The sequence below is a fragment of the Bison bison genome, unplaced genomic scaffold, assembly GCF_000754665.1.
Source record: "Bison bison bison isolate TAMUID 2011002044 unplaced genomic scaffold, Bison_UMD1.0 scf7180017864105, whole genome shotgun sequence".
NCBI lineage: Eukaryota > Metazoa > Chordata > Mammalia > Artiodactyla > Bovidae > Bison > Bison bison.
In genome coordinates this window covers 10,827,493-10,844,653 of record NW_011494677.1, presented here as the reverse complement: position 1 = coordinate 10,844,653, position 17,161 = coordinate 10,827,493, and the positions used below count along the sequence as shown (strand labels likewise).

At 38.4% G+C, this 17,161-nt stretch overlaps 1 protein-coding gene across 7 annotated transcripts in view; it reads left to right on the top strand.

The window, feature by feature from the left end:
* DLC1 (DLC1 Rho GTPase activating protein) overlaps window positions 1-17,161 on the top strand; it is a 445,122-nt gene that overhangs the window by 119,938 nt on the left and 308,023 nt on the right. For all 7 annotated transcript variants that reach the window (XR_825167.1, XR_825168.1, XM_010838831.1 and 4 more), the window contains exons 4-5: window positions 7,585-7,734; window positions 15,779-15,919. Coding sequence is in view for 5 of the 7 variants with exons in the window: in XM_010838831.1 (XP_010837133.1) it covers window positions 7,585-7,734; window positions 15,779-15,919 (291 nt within the window). In the remaining 2 variants the exon portion in view is untranslated. The remainder of the gene's footprint in view (window positions 1-7,584; window positions 7,735-15,778; window positions 15,920-17,161) is intronic.

Below are 17,161 nucleotides of genomic sequence, written 5' to 3'. Positions count from 1 at the left end.
GGCTACTTGATGTGAAGAGCTGACTCATTTGAAAAGACCCTGATGCTGGGAAAGATTGAAGGCAGGAGGAGAAGGGGACAACAGAGGATGAGATGGTTGGATGGCATCACCAACTCAATGGACATGGGTTTGGGTAGACTCCAGCAGTTGGTGATGGACAGGGAGGCTTGGTGTGCTGTGGTTCATGGGGTCGCAAAGAGTCGGACACAACTGAGCGACTGAACTGAACTAAACACAGACACTTAATATAATGCTACAATGTACATATCAGTTAAAAGATTCCTTGTAGCAACTTTAAATGAGGGTAATATTTATCTCTCTCTGTCATCTAATATTAAAATGATATTGGCATGTTATTATTCCTTAAAGATAACATACAAAGATTTTGTGTTTAAACAGAATATGTCTGGCAAGTGGGAGATAGTAGTTGTGTTTTTTTTATTGCATGTTTACCTTTATTACCAGTCTGCATAAATTTTATCTCAAAATGCACCTGAATAAAAATTAAGGCTGACTTATTGAACTTGCCTAGAAATTCTGGCATAAAATAATTACGTTATTTTTAGCTTCTGCCAGTCAACTCAGATGAAAATCTTCACTGCTTCTGAAGAAACAAAGATTTAATCACTTTCTGATTCTTCAAGCAGGATATTATGTTAAGAAAGGAAAGTCTAGAATGAGGAATTTATTGTCAAATGAAATTTATAACACTAATATGAGATTTCATACTAGTCCAGCTGGCTTTAGATCAAATAATTCAGAGTGGAGTTGAGCCAAGCTTTTCGCTGAAAGGTCTCTTTCTTTTACGGGTGAGCAAGGAGTATTAGCAGCCCAGAATAGCCAGTAAGATGTGTATGGAATCAAAGACAGTGTAGAGGCCAGAACCTTGGCTTGTGAATCAGGAAGTCTTAATTCTATTCCTGGCCTAGCCTTTAATTTATTATGCCTGTCTATGGGATGTCACAACTCATTGACAAGCAGAACATTCAGGCAGCGCTGAATTTGCTGAGCCAAATATCTTCTATTTGGAAGCATCCGGGTATTTCACTGAATTTTTTGGTTCCCTTCCAAATGCTTGGCATAAGGAAAGCGGAGCCTGTGCAGCTCTAAGGGAGGCGCCCTTTGCTCTGGAGCTCATGTTTTCCCAGTCTGTGAAATGTCCAATAACTTACACATCATCCCCACTCCCTGTGTGTGTGCTGTGTTCTATGTTGTTCAATAAAAAGCCTTTGGAGAAAGAGAGAGGGTCAGAATTATCTTCCTCAGAGGGAAGGAAAGAGGGGTCATAGAAGCTCCCATTCAGTGGATTCCAGTTTATGACCCTGGAGAGAATGATCTCCTAAAATCTCTGTTTATCTCCCCCGATACCATTGTGATCGAAGTGACTTCACTGCCCAGGGTCTAAGAAGCTCAAGGGAGTAAAGAAGGAGCTCTTTCCAATTGCCCAATTAACACTGCGTGGCTTGGCCATCTTAGGTTTTGACAACAAATCAAATTGAAAGGAGGATTTTCTTGTAATTTGCCTAAGTATACACTGACTTGTGTTTGAAAAAGAAACAACTGGAAATTTGTTCCACAGCAGCTACGTACATTATCTATACCTTGACAACAGCTGGTTATAGTCTCAAGACAACAGGATGTTTCTGTTCTTAGCAGGACACAGACACATACTGGGAGAAAGAGACATATATCACATGGTTGACTCAAGGTCAGTGCACAGCCAAAAAAATCCTTCTCATTAAAAAAGCAGATTGAGACTATCCCATTAAGAATAGCCTGTTCATGTTCTCAACAGGCACTTAATTCTTAGGCTGTGTTAAAGAGGGTATACGGAACATGGAGAAATACTTGCCTTCTCTGTCTTCATGGTCAGAAAACATGTAAAGTAATATATGTAATCCTTGGTACCAGCCATTAGTTGGGTCACTGATAGAACTATCTCATATCCAGAGAAGAGTAAACAGAACTAATAAGGATTTGAAAACATTATAATTATGTTTTCATATATATATATATAAACAATATAACAGAAATAATTAAAGGAACTGAGAATGATTTACCATGAAAAAGAAAATGGGTGCAATATAGTTTTTCAAATATTTGAAAGGCTGTTTTGTGGAACAGGCTTTACTTAGGCTGTTTAGTTCTGGAGGGAGAAACTGGGAAGGTAGAGAAAGGCAGAATCTGTCTCCATAACATTTCTAAATGCCAGAGGTTGAGATGGTTGGATGGCATCACCAACTCAATGAACATGACCTTGGGCAAACTCAGGGAGATAGTTAGGGACAGGGAGGTCTGGCATGCTGCAGTCCACGGGGTTGCAAAGAGTCAGACACGACTTAGCAACTGAACAACAGCAACAGCATTTCTAAAACTTATGCTGTAAAAATACGAAAGCAGTAGCTTCCTAGGAAACGCAGTGCATGCAGTAGATGGTCAATAAACATATCTTGAATGATTGTTAAATAAAAGCATAAAGAATTGAGCCAGATGCTTCAAAGATATCTTGTAATAAGTTGTGGTCATTGGCGTTCTTCCAAAACATAGTTTCTATATGTTAGAAAGAATATAAACCAGGGTGTGGGAGTTGGAAGAGAGTGTGCATGATGTGGAAATGATTACTAAACTAATCATGGAAAGAAGGCCAAGTGGAAAGAGACTAGGGCAAGGCACAGGGAGAGCCAGCTCTGGGCCTGTCAGTTTACCAACAGAAATGTGACCTGGACCTAAAACTCGCTGGAATCACTTTTCATCTGCAAAGTTAGGACATTGGTACCAATACCACTGTCCTGGACCTGTAGGTTTCAAAAGTCTCAGGTGTTGAATGAAGTATCCAAATGGTGTAATGAATAACCTAAAGAAATGAATTTTGACTTACTTAAGTAAAAATACAAATAGATATGCTCGTGATAATACATTTAGGGAATTTTGCAAACATAGATAAGGGATGATACCAAGAAGGTAGATAAAGGAGCCACTACCAGAGAAAAAAGAGACCCTTCCAGAAGGTCATTAAATTTAAACCTACAATATATACTGAACTCTACCTGGGCAATGGAAGCAAATATCAGGGAGAGTAAATGCATCAACTAAATAAAATGCATTATTCCAATATATGATTATGTTGACTACACCTTCATTACAGCTGTTGGTTTAATTGTCAATATTTCCATTCAAGTCAGATTCTAAGAATGATTCTCTGTCCTACTGGTCCCCGCTCCTCGTGTGTGTGTTGGAGCTGCTGTGCATTACCTCGCCACAGACCATAAGAGCCAACTGTGTGCATCTCTCCCAAAACTGCACTCAGCAATGTCTATCTGGGAGCTTGAAATTGGCCGTGGATGTATTTACACAGAAAAGTCGGCACACACTACAAATTAGGGCTTTCTATTTATTTGGAGATCCAGTTGCTAAAGATTTCCTGACGTATCACTGCCCACTCACTCCCTACTTCCAAGAAATAGGATCCCTAAACAGTTACTTCTTTTTCACTTTGATCTCAAAATATAGGACTTGATTATATAAATAGGACTTGATTATAAAAATTTCTATTATTTCCTCTTGATCACGGTAACATGGGACCTCAGCAGAAGAAAGGACTATGGCTAGAACTGGAAGAATCACCTTAGGATAAACTAAACTGTTGCACCTGTATTCATTGTGTGGCATTGCTGGACATACAATGTGATGAGGTTCCAAAAATGTTTGGTTGTCAAACGTGGCAAGAACTCTGAAAGGTTGAAAATCACTGAATCACTCATTTGCTGATATCCTGCCCGTGGCCCCACTACACGAAGAATAAAATTGACCTCCTTATAGTGACCTTCATAACGGAATACAGCTTGGCTCCTGTTTATGGTCAGCCTCATTTTGCCCTAGCACCCACTCACTCTCCCACTCGCTTTCCCTCCCCTGGCTTCCCTAACCTTTTCTCACTTCTTCTTATTCACCACACTTGTTCTCACCCCAGCGTTCTCATACCACTCTTCACCCTGCATGGGACACTGATTTCCGGCTTCTACTACCCTCTCTTCTCCTCCTCCTCCCTTCCCTCCCCGGCTCGCACCCCCCCTTCCTTCCTTATTTCTCTCTTTCTCTCTCTCCGTTTCTATCTTTGTCTCTTTCTCTCCTCTACCTCATTTTTTTTTTTTTTTTCATCCCTATCATGGTTTACTCTTACTTCGGCAGAAAGCTCTTCTCTGACCACACTCCACCAGATGGGACACTTCCCCTGCAGTTACTGTATACCTCATTACCCTATCTATTTTCTTCTTACCCTTGTTCCTATCAGAAAATATGTATATGCATTTTTTTCCTTTCCTTATGTCTTCTCATGTTGACTATAATACTGAAGACAGCAGAGATTTTCTCTCTCTTATTCACTGATGAACGTTTTGTTCCCTTTCACAGAGCAGTTGTGACTGCAGGGAACATGGGAGGGGAGAAAATTTCACATCTTGGCTTTGATTTAAGGGGATTAAGTTACTGAAATGCATAGAACTAAGGCTGCCTCGCTCATTAAGAAGTTCCTCTTCCCCTGGCCTGTAGTGACAGCATGAAATGAAAGCTCTGCTGTAGAGTTCAACCTTGCCAGAATCTGCAAACACACAGCTTTGTTTTCAGACATGAGCTATTTGCTGGAGTTTAGCCATGGACATATGAAAAGTTAGAACTTTGCAAAATATTCATACTTGAGCTTTAACAACAAGGACAGAAGATGTATCCAAAGCATCTGATTTGTAGCCAACTCTATTTTGTGATGTTTAATGTGTAATCTTTGATGCTAGTCTGTGTACCTTACGTTTCAGGCTGAACGTTGTAATAGGTGATAAACAAGGAAGCCTCCATGAATGAAAGGGAAATGCAATAAGTTTATTTCTCTAAACAAATATCTTAGACCAAGGCTGCTTGATTTTATTCTTTTGGCAGGTCATTTAAAATAATTCGATGCTCATCCCATAGCCTTGAAAAAGTTTTTAAAGCACAATCTCAGCATCCAGTTAATACAAATTGTTTCTAAGTCTACTGTTGATAGGTAGGATAGCTTCAGGGTATACTGTTTTATCCAACGTTAACTGAGTAGCTGGAAAAATATCAAGACATATTTTCTAACACTCCGGGAAATGTTATTTCACTGGCTCCTATTGATTTCATTAATATTTTTATTCTTGTAAAGTGTTGCATATACAGTGTAAAACTTGACTCTGTGTCTGCCTGGTGGTAAAACCTCATCTTTATGCTTGAGGATGTTATGACTGGTGAATGAAAGACAATCACACAAAAGCGTACGTGAACATAGAGATATGCAAAGAACGTTACCTTGCCAAACACAAGTTTGGTTTAAATGAGAAGGAAATTATATAAGCAAAGAATCTTCTATTCAGGCAGTTTCTTCCATTTTCTGTATTATTTAGAAGAGAATTAATTTTTTTAATATTTCTGGGACTCTATTTTAAAGTATAAGCAGGGTTTTACTATAAATAACATTTTAAAAATATATAACAAAGTTCTGTAGCATTGAGGAATATGATATAGCGTAACGTTCAGGTCTGTTTGCAAATATCCTGGCCCTTCTTAAGCACAATGAAACTTTATGATCACAAAAGTTCTGTAATTCTCTGTCAGAGCCTTATTAAATGTTTTAGACAACACAGATGATGGCAGGAAACGGAAGAAATAATTACACTATAGTACTCTGAGGGAATTAACATAACTCAGAAAAATTCTTAATGTATTCTCAAAATTAATGACTTTATGGAAGTAGGACTCAGTCTTTCAGTTTGACATTAAACGTTCAACCAAGCACAGGTTCAGCTTACCCAAATAATTTCTTAATGGTAGCTGAACTAATGATTTTTTGACCAACTTCATCTAATAAACCAATTATTTGACTTGTGAAAAATAGTTTTTGTTAATATTAACAGTCTACTTTACCTGTTTGAAGTACAGAGACCCCTATGGCATTAGATGACTCCATGCAATTACCCTAGTCCTTGTTCTTTGGGGTCTGCCCTAATGGTGATTACGGAATTAAGGGTGATTAAAAGAAAAAGTCCAAAAACAAAATCAAAGATCTGATTCAAGCAGTCACCTCATTCACGCCACTACTCATCCATCCCCTTAGCAAAACCTCCCAACCACTCCCTTGTACCCACTCTTCCGGCTTTCATCACAGTAGAGTTTGCCTTTGAGGTCACTGCTGATGGCCCTTTCAAAGCTGATTTCACCCAGGTAAATATCTTAGACAGATGAGAACATGGCAACATGAGTCACAAATGACAATTTACCTGAAAAGGGCTGGTCCTGAGTCCATGACACCTCTCAGTAGATCTTGCTTCTAAGGAAACTTACAGTGCTTTCATATTTTGTTTTGTTTTTATTTCATTAACCCTTGTTCTCGGAGAAGGCAATGGCATCCCACTCCAGTACTCTTGCCTGGAAAATCCCATGGATGGAGGAGCCTGGTAGGCTGCAGTCCATGGGGTCGCTAAGAGTCGCACACGACTGAGCGACTTCACTTTCACTTTTCACTTTCATGCATTGGAGAAGGAAATGGCAACCCACTCCAGTGTTCTTGCCTGGAGAATCCCAGGGACGGGGGAGCCTGGTGGGCTGCCGTCTATGGGGTCGCACAGAGTCGGCCACGACTGAAGTGACTTAGCAGCAGCAGCAGCAACCCTTGTTCTGCCCAACCCTGATACTTTGCACTTTACAGAACATTTTAAAGTTTCCTAATACTAATGACTTGAACACACAAGAATAGTAAACAGTCATGTGCAAATAACTCTGTATGGTCAGTGAGAAACTTAACTATTTTTATAAGAAAAAGTATTTCCATAAATAATATGTTTATGTTATAGAGAATTCAAAGTAAGTAACCACAATTCATGTGATTGTAGAGGATTTTTTTTTCCAAAAGTGTGTGAAAGAAGGTTGAAAATGATATTGGCTTATTAAGCACTATAATATTGTAAAGTAATTAGCCTCCAATTAAATAAATTTATATTAAAAAGAAAAATAAAATTAAAAAAAGAAAATGAATATTGGCAATAACATAGCTTGAAAAAGCAGTAAGTAAGTGGCCTCATGCAAAAAACAAAACAAACAAAAATTTCTGCCTTGTTTGATTCTTTTCCTGTTTTTTTTTACTATACACAGAAATAGTCATCCAAAAATATTATCTTGTGTACATCCTTAAATGTCTAACCTGAAAACAATTATTAGTATGTTATAAATGATTTGTGTGTATAACTGATTTGACAAAAGAAAATATACAACTTTTCCCAAGAATAATTAATCTGAAAATAATAAATGTATCAGTATCATTGATGTTAAGCCTCTTTTTCATTGTGCCTTGCTCTAGAAAATATGTATTTAATATTCCTGTAAAAATGCCTTCTTGGCAGGAGGGCGGTATCTTCCCAGTGAAGAGTCCGCTGATGGTACAGAATAGAACGTTCCTGCCCCTTAAATACAAGATTGCGTATTACTGTGCCCTTTGTGTCCCATTGAAGAACAGGGAACTTTTTATTCTTTCCAAGAAATGGCCTTTCAGATTCAGTAACGGCATGTTCTGTTCCTCAGGAAATAAGAGAAGATCGGGATAGGGCACGACTAGACTCGATGGTGCTGCTGATCATGAAACTGGACCAGCTCGATCAGGACATTGAGAATGCCCTCAGCTCCAGCTCCTCTCCGTCCAGCACACCAACCAGCCTGCGGCGGCAAGTCCCTGTGAGCTTCCCACCTCCCGCTTCCCACGTGTGAATGTGTCCCTGCACCTACAGAGGCCCTCTTGAGAATGAAACATCTTGGATGGCCCAATCTACCCCCTTGCGACCCTTAGTGTTCCATAAAGATCACTCAAATCATTCTAGGCTTCACACAGAGTCCATAAGAGATGTGTGTGATTCAAAAGAAAATGGTTATTGTTAGACAGGAAAGAGGGTCACTTTGGGAAGTTACTTTGTTTCCTAGTGATCAAATTCTCTTCATTGCTGTTGTTTCCCTCATTGTCAGTCTTCTCTGATATGCTGTAAACACCATTAGCGATGCTCTATTTATCTTGTTTGGTATTTTATTTCCAGTATCCCACAAGTTTACACTGGATATAGAATATGGTTAATAAATATCTGTGGATGAATGGATGAGTGATTGGATGGATGGATGAGTGGGTGGATGAGTGGGCAAGTAGATGGGTGGATGGGTAGGCACATGGATGGATGGAGGAATGAATGCTGATTGAACTAACTCAGCAGATTACAAGAAAGAATTTACCTGAAATCAACTGGAGAACACTCTAAAATTCACTCAGTGAAACATAATGAATAGGACAGAGATGAAAACTATATTGTACTGTGCATTAATTTCATATAAGATAGACTCTCTTTTGAGAATCTAACACCCAAGATAAAATTTAGAAGACACAGATGCCAAAATGTCTATACACTTCACATATTTAATATTATGTTCATATTAAATAGCTTAGTTTTTGTATATCTAGCAAACGTGATGGTAGAATTTACTTATAATTAAGCCATGGACCCCTTTTGAGAACCTACCAAAATAGAACTATTCTGTATCAAATTATTTTGTATAGTTCTACTCTTGATTATTAAGTTATTCAAGACTTATTCTGACTGTGGTACAGAATATTTCACAGAAAATAAGCAAGTTAAGTTAGTAGCTAACCTTAGGATATATGAATGCATTATATAGTGTGCATTACGTATGCTAACACATTCCTTCCTTATAACATTGTTCAGAGTAAAAAGAATAGAAAAGTTAGTAATTGTATGTACAAGAGCCACGTCATTCAACCACTATCCCATACTTCTTTTCATAGCTGACTATTATGGGAATCTGATACCTTGAGTAAAAAACAATTTTAATTTAAAAATGAAAAATATGTGACATTAAATACTTCAGTCTAGACTTGGAAAGCCAGTAGAAATGACATTTTTCTTCTTGTTTATAACCTTCTGGATAATTTTTCCTTATCCTTCAGGATTCATCTCAGTTGTTTTCTTTACAGTGAAGTCTTCCCTAAATCTCCGTATGTCTTCCCAGACAGAATCACTTACTCCTCTCCTGGTACCATAGTGTCTCACACATACTTCAGTAGGACAGGCATCCACGTGAAGGAAACACAACCAAAGTGGCCTCCTGAAGACCAACAAGAAGGGTGTTTTACTCTTGTTTACAGGTGAAAGGTGTAGAGAAGCTTCATGCTCATTTTCACCATTTCACTTTGTGCTCATTTTCATTTTCAATAAATGTAAAGCCCTGTTTTCAATAGGAGAGGCTTCTCAGTACTTTTTTGCCATTAATGTACATGTGGGATACATTTTCTCTTTTAAAGTTTTCTATTATGAATTGCTAATCTCTCCCTATCTCTTTAATGGTTCTTCTTTTCCTTCTATATTAACCTTTCCTCAGTACTAGGTATTTAGGGGGAAAAAAGCACAGCACAGATTTCTGCTAAATAAAACTCCACATTATTGTCTCCAGCTCAGAGAGCAGAACAGCCCTTACCTGCTACATGTGGTTCTTCATTGAAAGGTAAAGACAATACAAAACAAGAGCTAAGGTGGGCGATGATTAGGATTTGCCTACATCTGTTTCTTCTCCCTCCATTTCAAGTGTAAACTGGATTTTATATCACATGCACTGTCTCATGGACCATCACCATCCTCGCTGAGCAGTGGTTGATTCTGTAAATAAAAATGTGTTTCTGAGTTTTTAGTTGAGCAGATAATTGAAAAAAGCCCAATAATACAATAGAAACATAAACTTTAGAGTCTGCAGGCTTGGGTTCACATGCCAGCTCTGCAACTGAATGTCTGAGAAGATAAGAAAAGTATTTAATTTCTCAACTTCAAGTTCACGTAAAAGCAGGAGAGATTGTTTCCTACTTAATGGCTTGTTGGGAGGAGTTAATGAAAGAAAATATGTAAATGCACCAAAAGATCTGATACAGACTACATATTTGGTATTTGTTAATTTATTTTCCTTCTCCCATGTCTTCACTCACACCAGAGACTGGGCAAAAGATGAATAAGACATAGCCTGAATCCCTCAAAATTTCTTTTTGGTCTCTGTGTTTTTCTAAGTCATCCCTTTTTCTTTATTTCTGTTCCTTGGTGTTTAAAGCTAATTTTAACATTCTCTCATCATCAAAAATTTTTCCACATGCGATTTCCATTCCATTTGATAATTGTGCCATGGAATAAGTGGGTTGTAACAGATGATTATGATCTTGACTGTCCATCAAGGAGCTCTGTCCCAGATTCAGAGGAGAAGCCTCCTCTGACACACCCTCATACTCCACTGTGAATCTACAGTTTAGGACGGAGGGGAAGACATACAATGAAACAGTGACCTCAGTTTGAAATTATTTATAAGAAAAGATTAGAGTGAGTTCTACGTATAATGTGCTGTGTGCTTAGTCATTCAGTCGTGTCCGACTCTTTGCAACCCTGTGGACTGTAGCCTGCCAGGCTCCTCTCTCCATGGGGATTCTCCAGGCAAGAATCCTGGAGTGGGTTGCCATACCCTCCTCTAGGAGATCTTCCCAACCCAGGGATCAAACCCAGGTATTCCACACTGCAGGCAGATTCTCTATAATAAAGGGAGTGGTAAAAAATAATATGAGCTGGGGTCTTAAAGAATGGCTTTAAAAATAAAATAAGGGTATTTTTATTGGAGTATAGTTTCTGCTGTACAACAAAGTGAATCAGCTATATGTACACTTGTATATCTCCCTCTTGGACCTCCCTCCCAAACGCCATCCCAGCCCTCCTCATTTAGGTGACCACAAAGCACCAAGCTGAGGTCCTATGCTACACGGCAGCTTCCCCCGGCTCTCTCACTTATGAATGGTAGTGTATATATGTCAACCCCAGTCTCCCAGTTCATCCCACCCACCTCCCCACCATGTCCGCACATCTGCTCCGTGTCTGTGTCTTTCTTCCTGCCCTGCAAATAGGTTCATAAGGGTAGAGCTAACATTTATGAAGGCTGCCTTGATAGAGCTGGACAAGTGAGGGTCGGACAGATCTGAGTTTTAATGTCAGTCCGCCACAGACTGTGAATTTAGTCAGGTTACTTGCTTTAAGCTTTGGCTTCATCATCCATCAGGTGATAATAATATCTTCCAAAGAGTTTGTGAACATGGAACAGTACAGTATTGTCTATAAATGGTAAAAGCACAATGAGTGATAGATTTTTAAAATATTTATTATTTTACCTGAGAATTATTATATTGTTAGAAAGGTGCAAGGTTACCCTCTTATTTACCTAATTAATTCATAAACAGAAAGGAAAAGTAATGCAAATGGTTTTTGATAAACATAAATGTCAAATAGAAATGGCTTAAAAACTACCTGCTACTTAAGATTATGCATTTGATATTTATAAATTACTTATGATTATCCATTTAATGTTGATTCAATATGAAATTTTAATACATTATTTTTCTCTTATGGTAAAATGTAAAATGTCTTTTCCATGCAAAAAAAAAAGAATATGTAGCCCTTAATCTGAAATCACTCAGGAATGAGAAATTTGGTTAGGGTTATATACACACACGCATACTTAAAGACTGTTGTATTCTGTTTCACATTTATTATTCTTTTGTATGTATTTTATACACCTTCTTTGTTTTCCACTTTTTAAATTTCTATTTGGAGCTTTATTGAGATATAGTTGACGTATAACAACATTTAAGGTGTATGATGTAATGATTTGTTACAGTTTTTAATTGCAAAATAATAACCAAATAAGGTTAGTTAACACATCCATCAACTAGTGTAATTACAATTGTGTGCCTGTGTGTATGTATGTGGTGAGAACACTTAATATCTAATCTCTTAGAAACTTTCAAGTATATAATAGAGTGATGTTAATACTGTCACGAAAGTGAAGATTAGATCCCCAGAACTTAAACATTTTATAACTGGAAACTTGTACCCTCTGACCAGCATGTCCGCATTTTCCCCATCTCCCCGCCCCTGGCAACCACCCCTCTACCTTGTTTTTCTTTTGCCCTATTTTAGATTTCACATATAAGTGAGATTTATACAGTATTTGTGTCTCTTATTTCATTTCACGTAATGCTTTTTAGGTCCTTCCATGTTGTCAGAGGAGAAGGCAGTGGCACCCCACTCCAGTACTCCTGCCTGGAAAATCCCATGGATGGAGGAGCCTGGTGGGCTGCCGTCTATGGGGTCGCACAGAGTCGGACACGACTGAAGCGACTTAGCAGCAGCAGCAGCAATGTTGTCAGAAGAGGCAGAATTTCCTTCTTTTCTGTAGATAAACAATATTCCATTGTGTGTGTGTATGTGTGTGTATTTGTATATGTATATCTCACATGTTCTGTATCCATTTATCCATCAATAGACACTTTGGTTGTTTCCATGTCTTGGCTTTTGTGAATAATATAACAACAGAAGGATGCAGATGTGTCTTCAAGACAGTGATTTCATTTCCTTTGGATGTATACCCAAACATGGAATTGCTGGATTATATGTAGTTCTATTTTTAACTTTTTGAGGAACCTCCATACTGTTTTCCATAGTAACTATATTCATTATATTCCCACCAACAGTGTACTAGAATTCCCTTTTTTTCCACGTTCTCATCAACACTCATTATCTCTTGTCTTTTTTATGATACCCGTTCTGACAGGTGTGAGGTAATATCTCACCGTGGTTTTAATTTGCATTTCCCTGATAATTAGTGACGTTGAGCATCATTTCGTGTACCTGTTGCCTATTTGTATGTCTTTGGAAAAATGTCTACTCAGGCACTCTGCTCATTTTTCAGTCAGATTTGTTTTTTGCTAGTAAGTTGTATAAGTTCCTTATATATTTTGTATGTTAACCCCTTATCCAGTATTAGGTTTGAGATATTTCCTCCTAGTCCTATAGGCTACATCTTCCCTCTGTTGTTTCCTTTGCTGTACAGAAGCCGTATAGTTAGATACAGTCCCATCTGTTTACTTTTGCTTCTATTGCTTGTGCTTTTGGTGTCATACCCAAGAAAATTGTTGCCAAGACCAATGTCAAGAAGCATTTTCTCTATGCTTTCTTATAGGAGTTTTACAGTTTCAGATCTTACATTTACATCTTTAATTCACTTGAAGTTAAATTTTGTGAAGGGTATAAGACAGGGGTCCGATTTAATTTATTTGCATGTGGATATCTGATTTTCCCAACATCACTTATTGAAAAGACTGCTTTTCCCCATTGAGTATTCTTAACCCCACTGTCGAATGTTAGTTGACTGTGCATGCCTGCTTTTATTTCTAGGCTCTCTGTGCTCTTCCATTGATCTCTGTGTCTGTTTCTATGCCAGTACCATACTGTTTTGATTACTATAGTACTAAAATTTGAAATAGGAGAATGTGATGCCTCCAACTTTGTTATTATTTTTGAAGATTGCTTTGGCTATCCACAGTGTTTTGTGGTTCCATCCAAATTTTAGGCTTTATTTTTTCCTTTTCTATGAAAAATGTCATTGGCATTCTGACAGGGATTGCAGTGAATCTATACATCACTTTGGGTAGCATGATATTTTTCACAGTTTTATTTTTTCCAATTCAGGAGCATGAGATGGCTTTCCAGTTATTTGTGTTTTCCTCAGTTTCTTTCATCAATGTCTTATAGTTTCTAATGTAGAGATGCTGTGCCTCCTTGAAAGTGCAAATTGCTCAGTTGTGTCTGACTCTTTGCGAACCCATGGACTATACAGTCCATGGAATTCTTTAGGCCAGGATACTGGAATGGGTAGCCTTCCCTTCTCCAGGGGATCTTCCCAACCCAGGGATTGAACCCAGGTCTCCCACATTGCAGGCAGATTCTTTACCAGCTGAGCCACAAGGGAAGCTCTTGGTTAAATATTAATGTTTGTCAGTCTAGTTATTCTTTCATAAAACAATATTTATGAGCATATTCTAAATGCCAGGTACTACTATAAGCCTGGTGAATGTATCAGTGAACAAGACAGGTGAAACCCCTACTCTGGTGATACATAAATTCCCAATAAAGGGAGACATAAAAGGATTAGATATAGAAATGAATGAAAGGTGGGTAGATGATACATACATAGGTAAAGATGGTCAATGGATAAAATTGATAAAAGGTAAATAAACAAGGTGATAAGATTGTAAAACAGAGAATGATATGCTATGGAGGTTGAAGGGGAGAAACTATTTGAGCTTGGAATGTCAAAGGATGCTTCTCTGAAGAAGTGATATTCAAAATGAGAGCTGAGTGACAAGGGCCGGCAAAGGGAAATACTTGGGCAAGGGATTAGAAAGGGCATAGTTGCTATAGGAACCACCTTGGTGTGCTAGAAGGACTGACAAACAGCAAGTATAACGGAAGCAAACAGAAACAAGAGAATGGTGGAACATGAGACCAGAGAGTCGGGGTACAGGGCAGATGATATGTAAGCATGTGGGCCATGGTACAGCTGAGGTGTAGCAAGAGTAGACACAAAGGTATTTAAATCATAATTTTCTCGGGATAAAATTATAAAGTGATGTATGCCTTCACTTCCCGCCCACCCACCATCCTTTGCATTCTCCTCATCCTTGCCTTTCCTTGTGTTCTCAGGCCACTGTATAACATGCAGATAGCATTTAGTAAATTAAAGGCGCAACCTTTGGAGCGATTACTGAGTAACTGCGTTCATTGAACCAGCATGTCTTATCCACGTATTGTGCACTAGTTGCTCAGAAAACATAATGATATTAATAATAACATTATTTACAGTAATGCCTAGCATTTAATGAAATTGAATATGTGCTTGTTGCATAAAATTTGCATTATCTGGCTTAATCTTCATAAGCCTCTATGAGTGCCTGCAATTATTATACTCATTTTCAAATGAGGGAATTGAATTACATATGACAAAGTGTAATTCTGCCCTTAAATAGCTTTCATTTAAAATGAAAAATGTTCATTAGATAGACATACCCTTGAGCTAAATGATTCCAGGCCATGATGGTAGGTGTCACCATGGAGATTTAATGGGAACATAGAAGAGAGTGAGGTGAGAAGAAATGAAAACTATCTTTTCATTTGACACCCATAACTCCATTGCATGAGAAATGTGAAGTGAGTTACTCAGGGTCACACAATGAGCCAGGGTTGTCTGTGGGCTTATATTAATATCTACCGACTTATTGCAGTGTCCTAGCTAGCTACCTGGAGAAGGCAATGGCACCCCACTCCAGTACTCTTGCCTGGAAAATCCCATGGACGGAGGAGCCTGGTAGGCTGCAGACCATGGGGTTGTGAAGAGTCGGACACGACAAAGCGACTTCACTTTCACTTTTCCCTTTCATTCATTGGAGAAGGAAATGGCAACCCACTCCAGTGTTCTTGCCTGGAGAATCCCAGGGACGGGGGAGACTGGTGGGCCGCCGTCTATGGGGTCGCACAGAGTCAGACACGACTGAAGCGATTTAGCAGCAGCAGCAGCTAGCTACCACTACTGCCCTTTCCAATGCACAGTTGGCTGTTAAGTTACTAAAGGAGTGTATTACCTCTTTTCAGTATTTGCATTCTAAAGTGAGACCCTCTAAAGAGTACAATCATTAATACAAAATAGTGCATGGTTATGTGTGACAGGCCAGTGTTGGTTGTCATAATTATGTGGTGTGTCTGTGTGTGTTGGGAGGAGGAGGAGGTGAAAATGTGTGGGAGGCAGGGAGAAAGGCATGTAGAGAGTGTGGATATATCTTCCATATCAATTAATTTTTTAATAGGATCTGGAATCAGGACCTGAGAGTGGAACAGATACCACTTCGATAAATCAGACACAAGTAAATTTGTCTTCTAACACTGAGTCCACTGACCCACAGTCCTCCACCCCAGTGGCCAATTCTGGAACCAAACCCAAGTCTATGGTAAGTTATATAGGATAACAGTTTCAGCGTGAAGTGTTGATGATCATCATGTAAGAGTTGATATCTCATCTATTCAATTTAGAAGAAATACTCTTGGATTCTTAGTTGTAGTGACTTGAAATGTTTAACTATAACCCAACAAATGTCATTTTTTTTGTTTTATAGATGATTATACAGGTACTTTCCTAAAATGGGTCATTGTTCTAAAATTATGCAAAATATGGTATTAAATTTTGTTGCTGGATACTCAGAACTTTAAAGAAATAAGAATGAAAACCTTCACATGATTTTCCCTGTATTATTATTTTGACTACAAGGCTTGCTGCTGCTGCTGCTACGTCACTTCAGTTGTGTCCGACTCTGTGCGACCCCAAAGACGGGAGCCCACCAGGCTCCCCCGTCCCTGGGATTCTCCAGGCAAGAACACTGGAGTGGGTTGCCATTTCCTTCTCCAATGCATGAAAGTGAAAAGTGAAAGTGAAGTTGCTCAGTCGTGTCCGACTCTTAGCGACCCCATGGACTGCAGCCTACCAGGCTCTTCCATCCATGGGATTTTCCAGGCAAGAGTACTGGAGTGGGGTGCCATTGCCTTCTCTGGACTACAAGGCTTACCAATGGGAAAATTAATGGATGAATGGATGGATGGATAGATAGTACATAAACAGATAGGTGGATAGATTAAAGGGTAGAGATAGGTATATAATTTCACACATATGATAAGTTTTGTGTGGGTATGTCAAGTGCTTGGTAAAATCCTTGGCACAGAAAAAAAAACTGAAAAAGTGTAAGCTACTGTCATTATTATGATGTTTAGTGGACTTTGCAATGCTACAAAAACAAATGAAAAGAAGAATTACCACATATAGAAGTATAGTACGGTAAATTGTGAATAAAAGACATTTTCCTTTAAGTAAAAAAGTTGAACTGCAACAGGAAAGCAGTATTTGACTCTAAAGGTAACATTTATGGAGGAAGTAATTACTACTTCAAATATCTAAAGTCCCAGTGCTTCAAAATAACCTTTCCTAGTTTAGTGAAAATCATAGTGTCGTATTATTTTTTTTTAAATGTCCATGTTAGCTTAACACAGAGAAATGAGTTTGGATTGCTCTTTTTGCCTGCCTTTAAAATAAAAGGCAAATCCGAAATAAAACTCAAAAGAGAATACTTGAATTTAAAACATAGTAGATATGTTCCATTGCAAGAATGTCTAGATTACTTTTGATGGAATAAATATTGAAC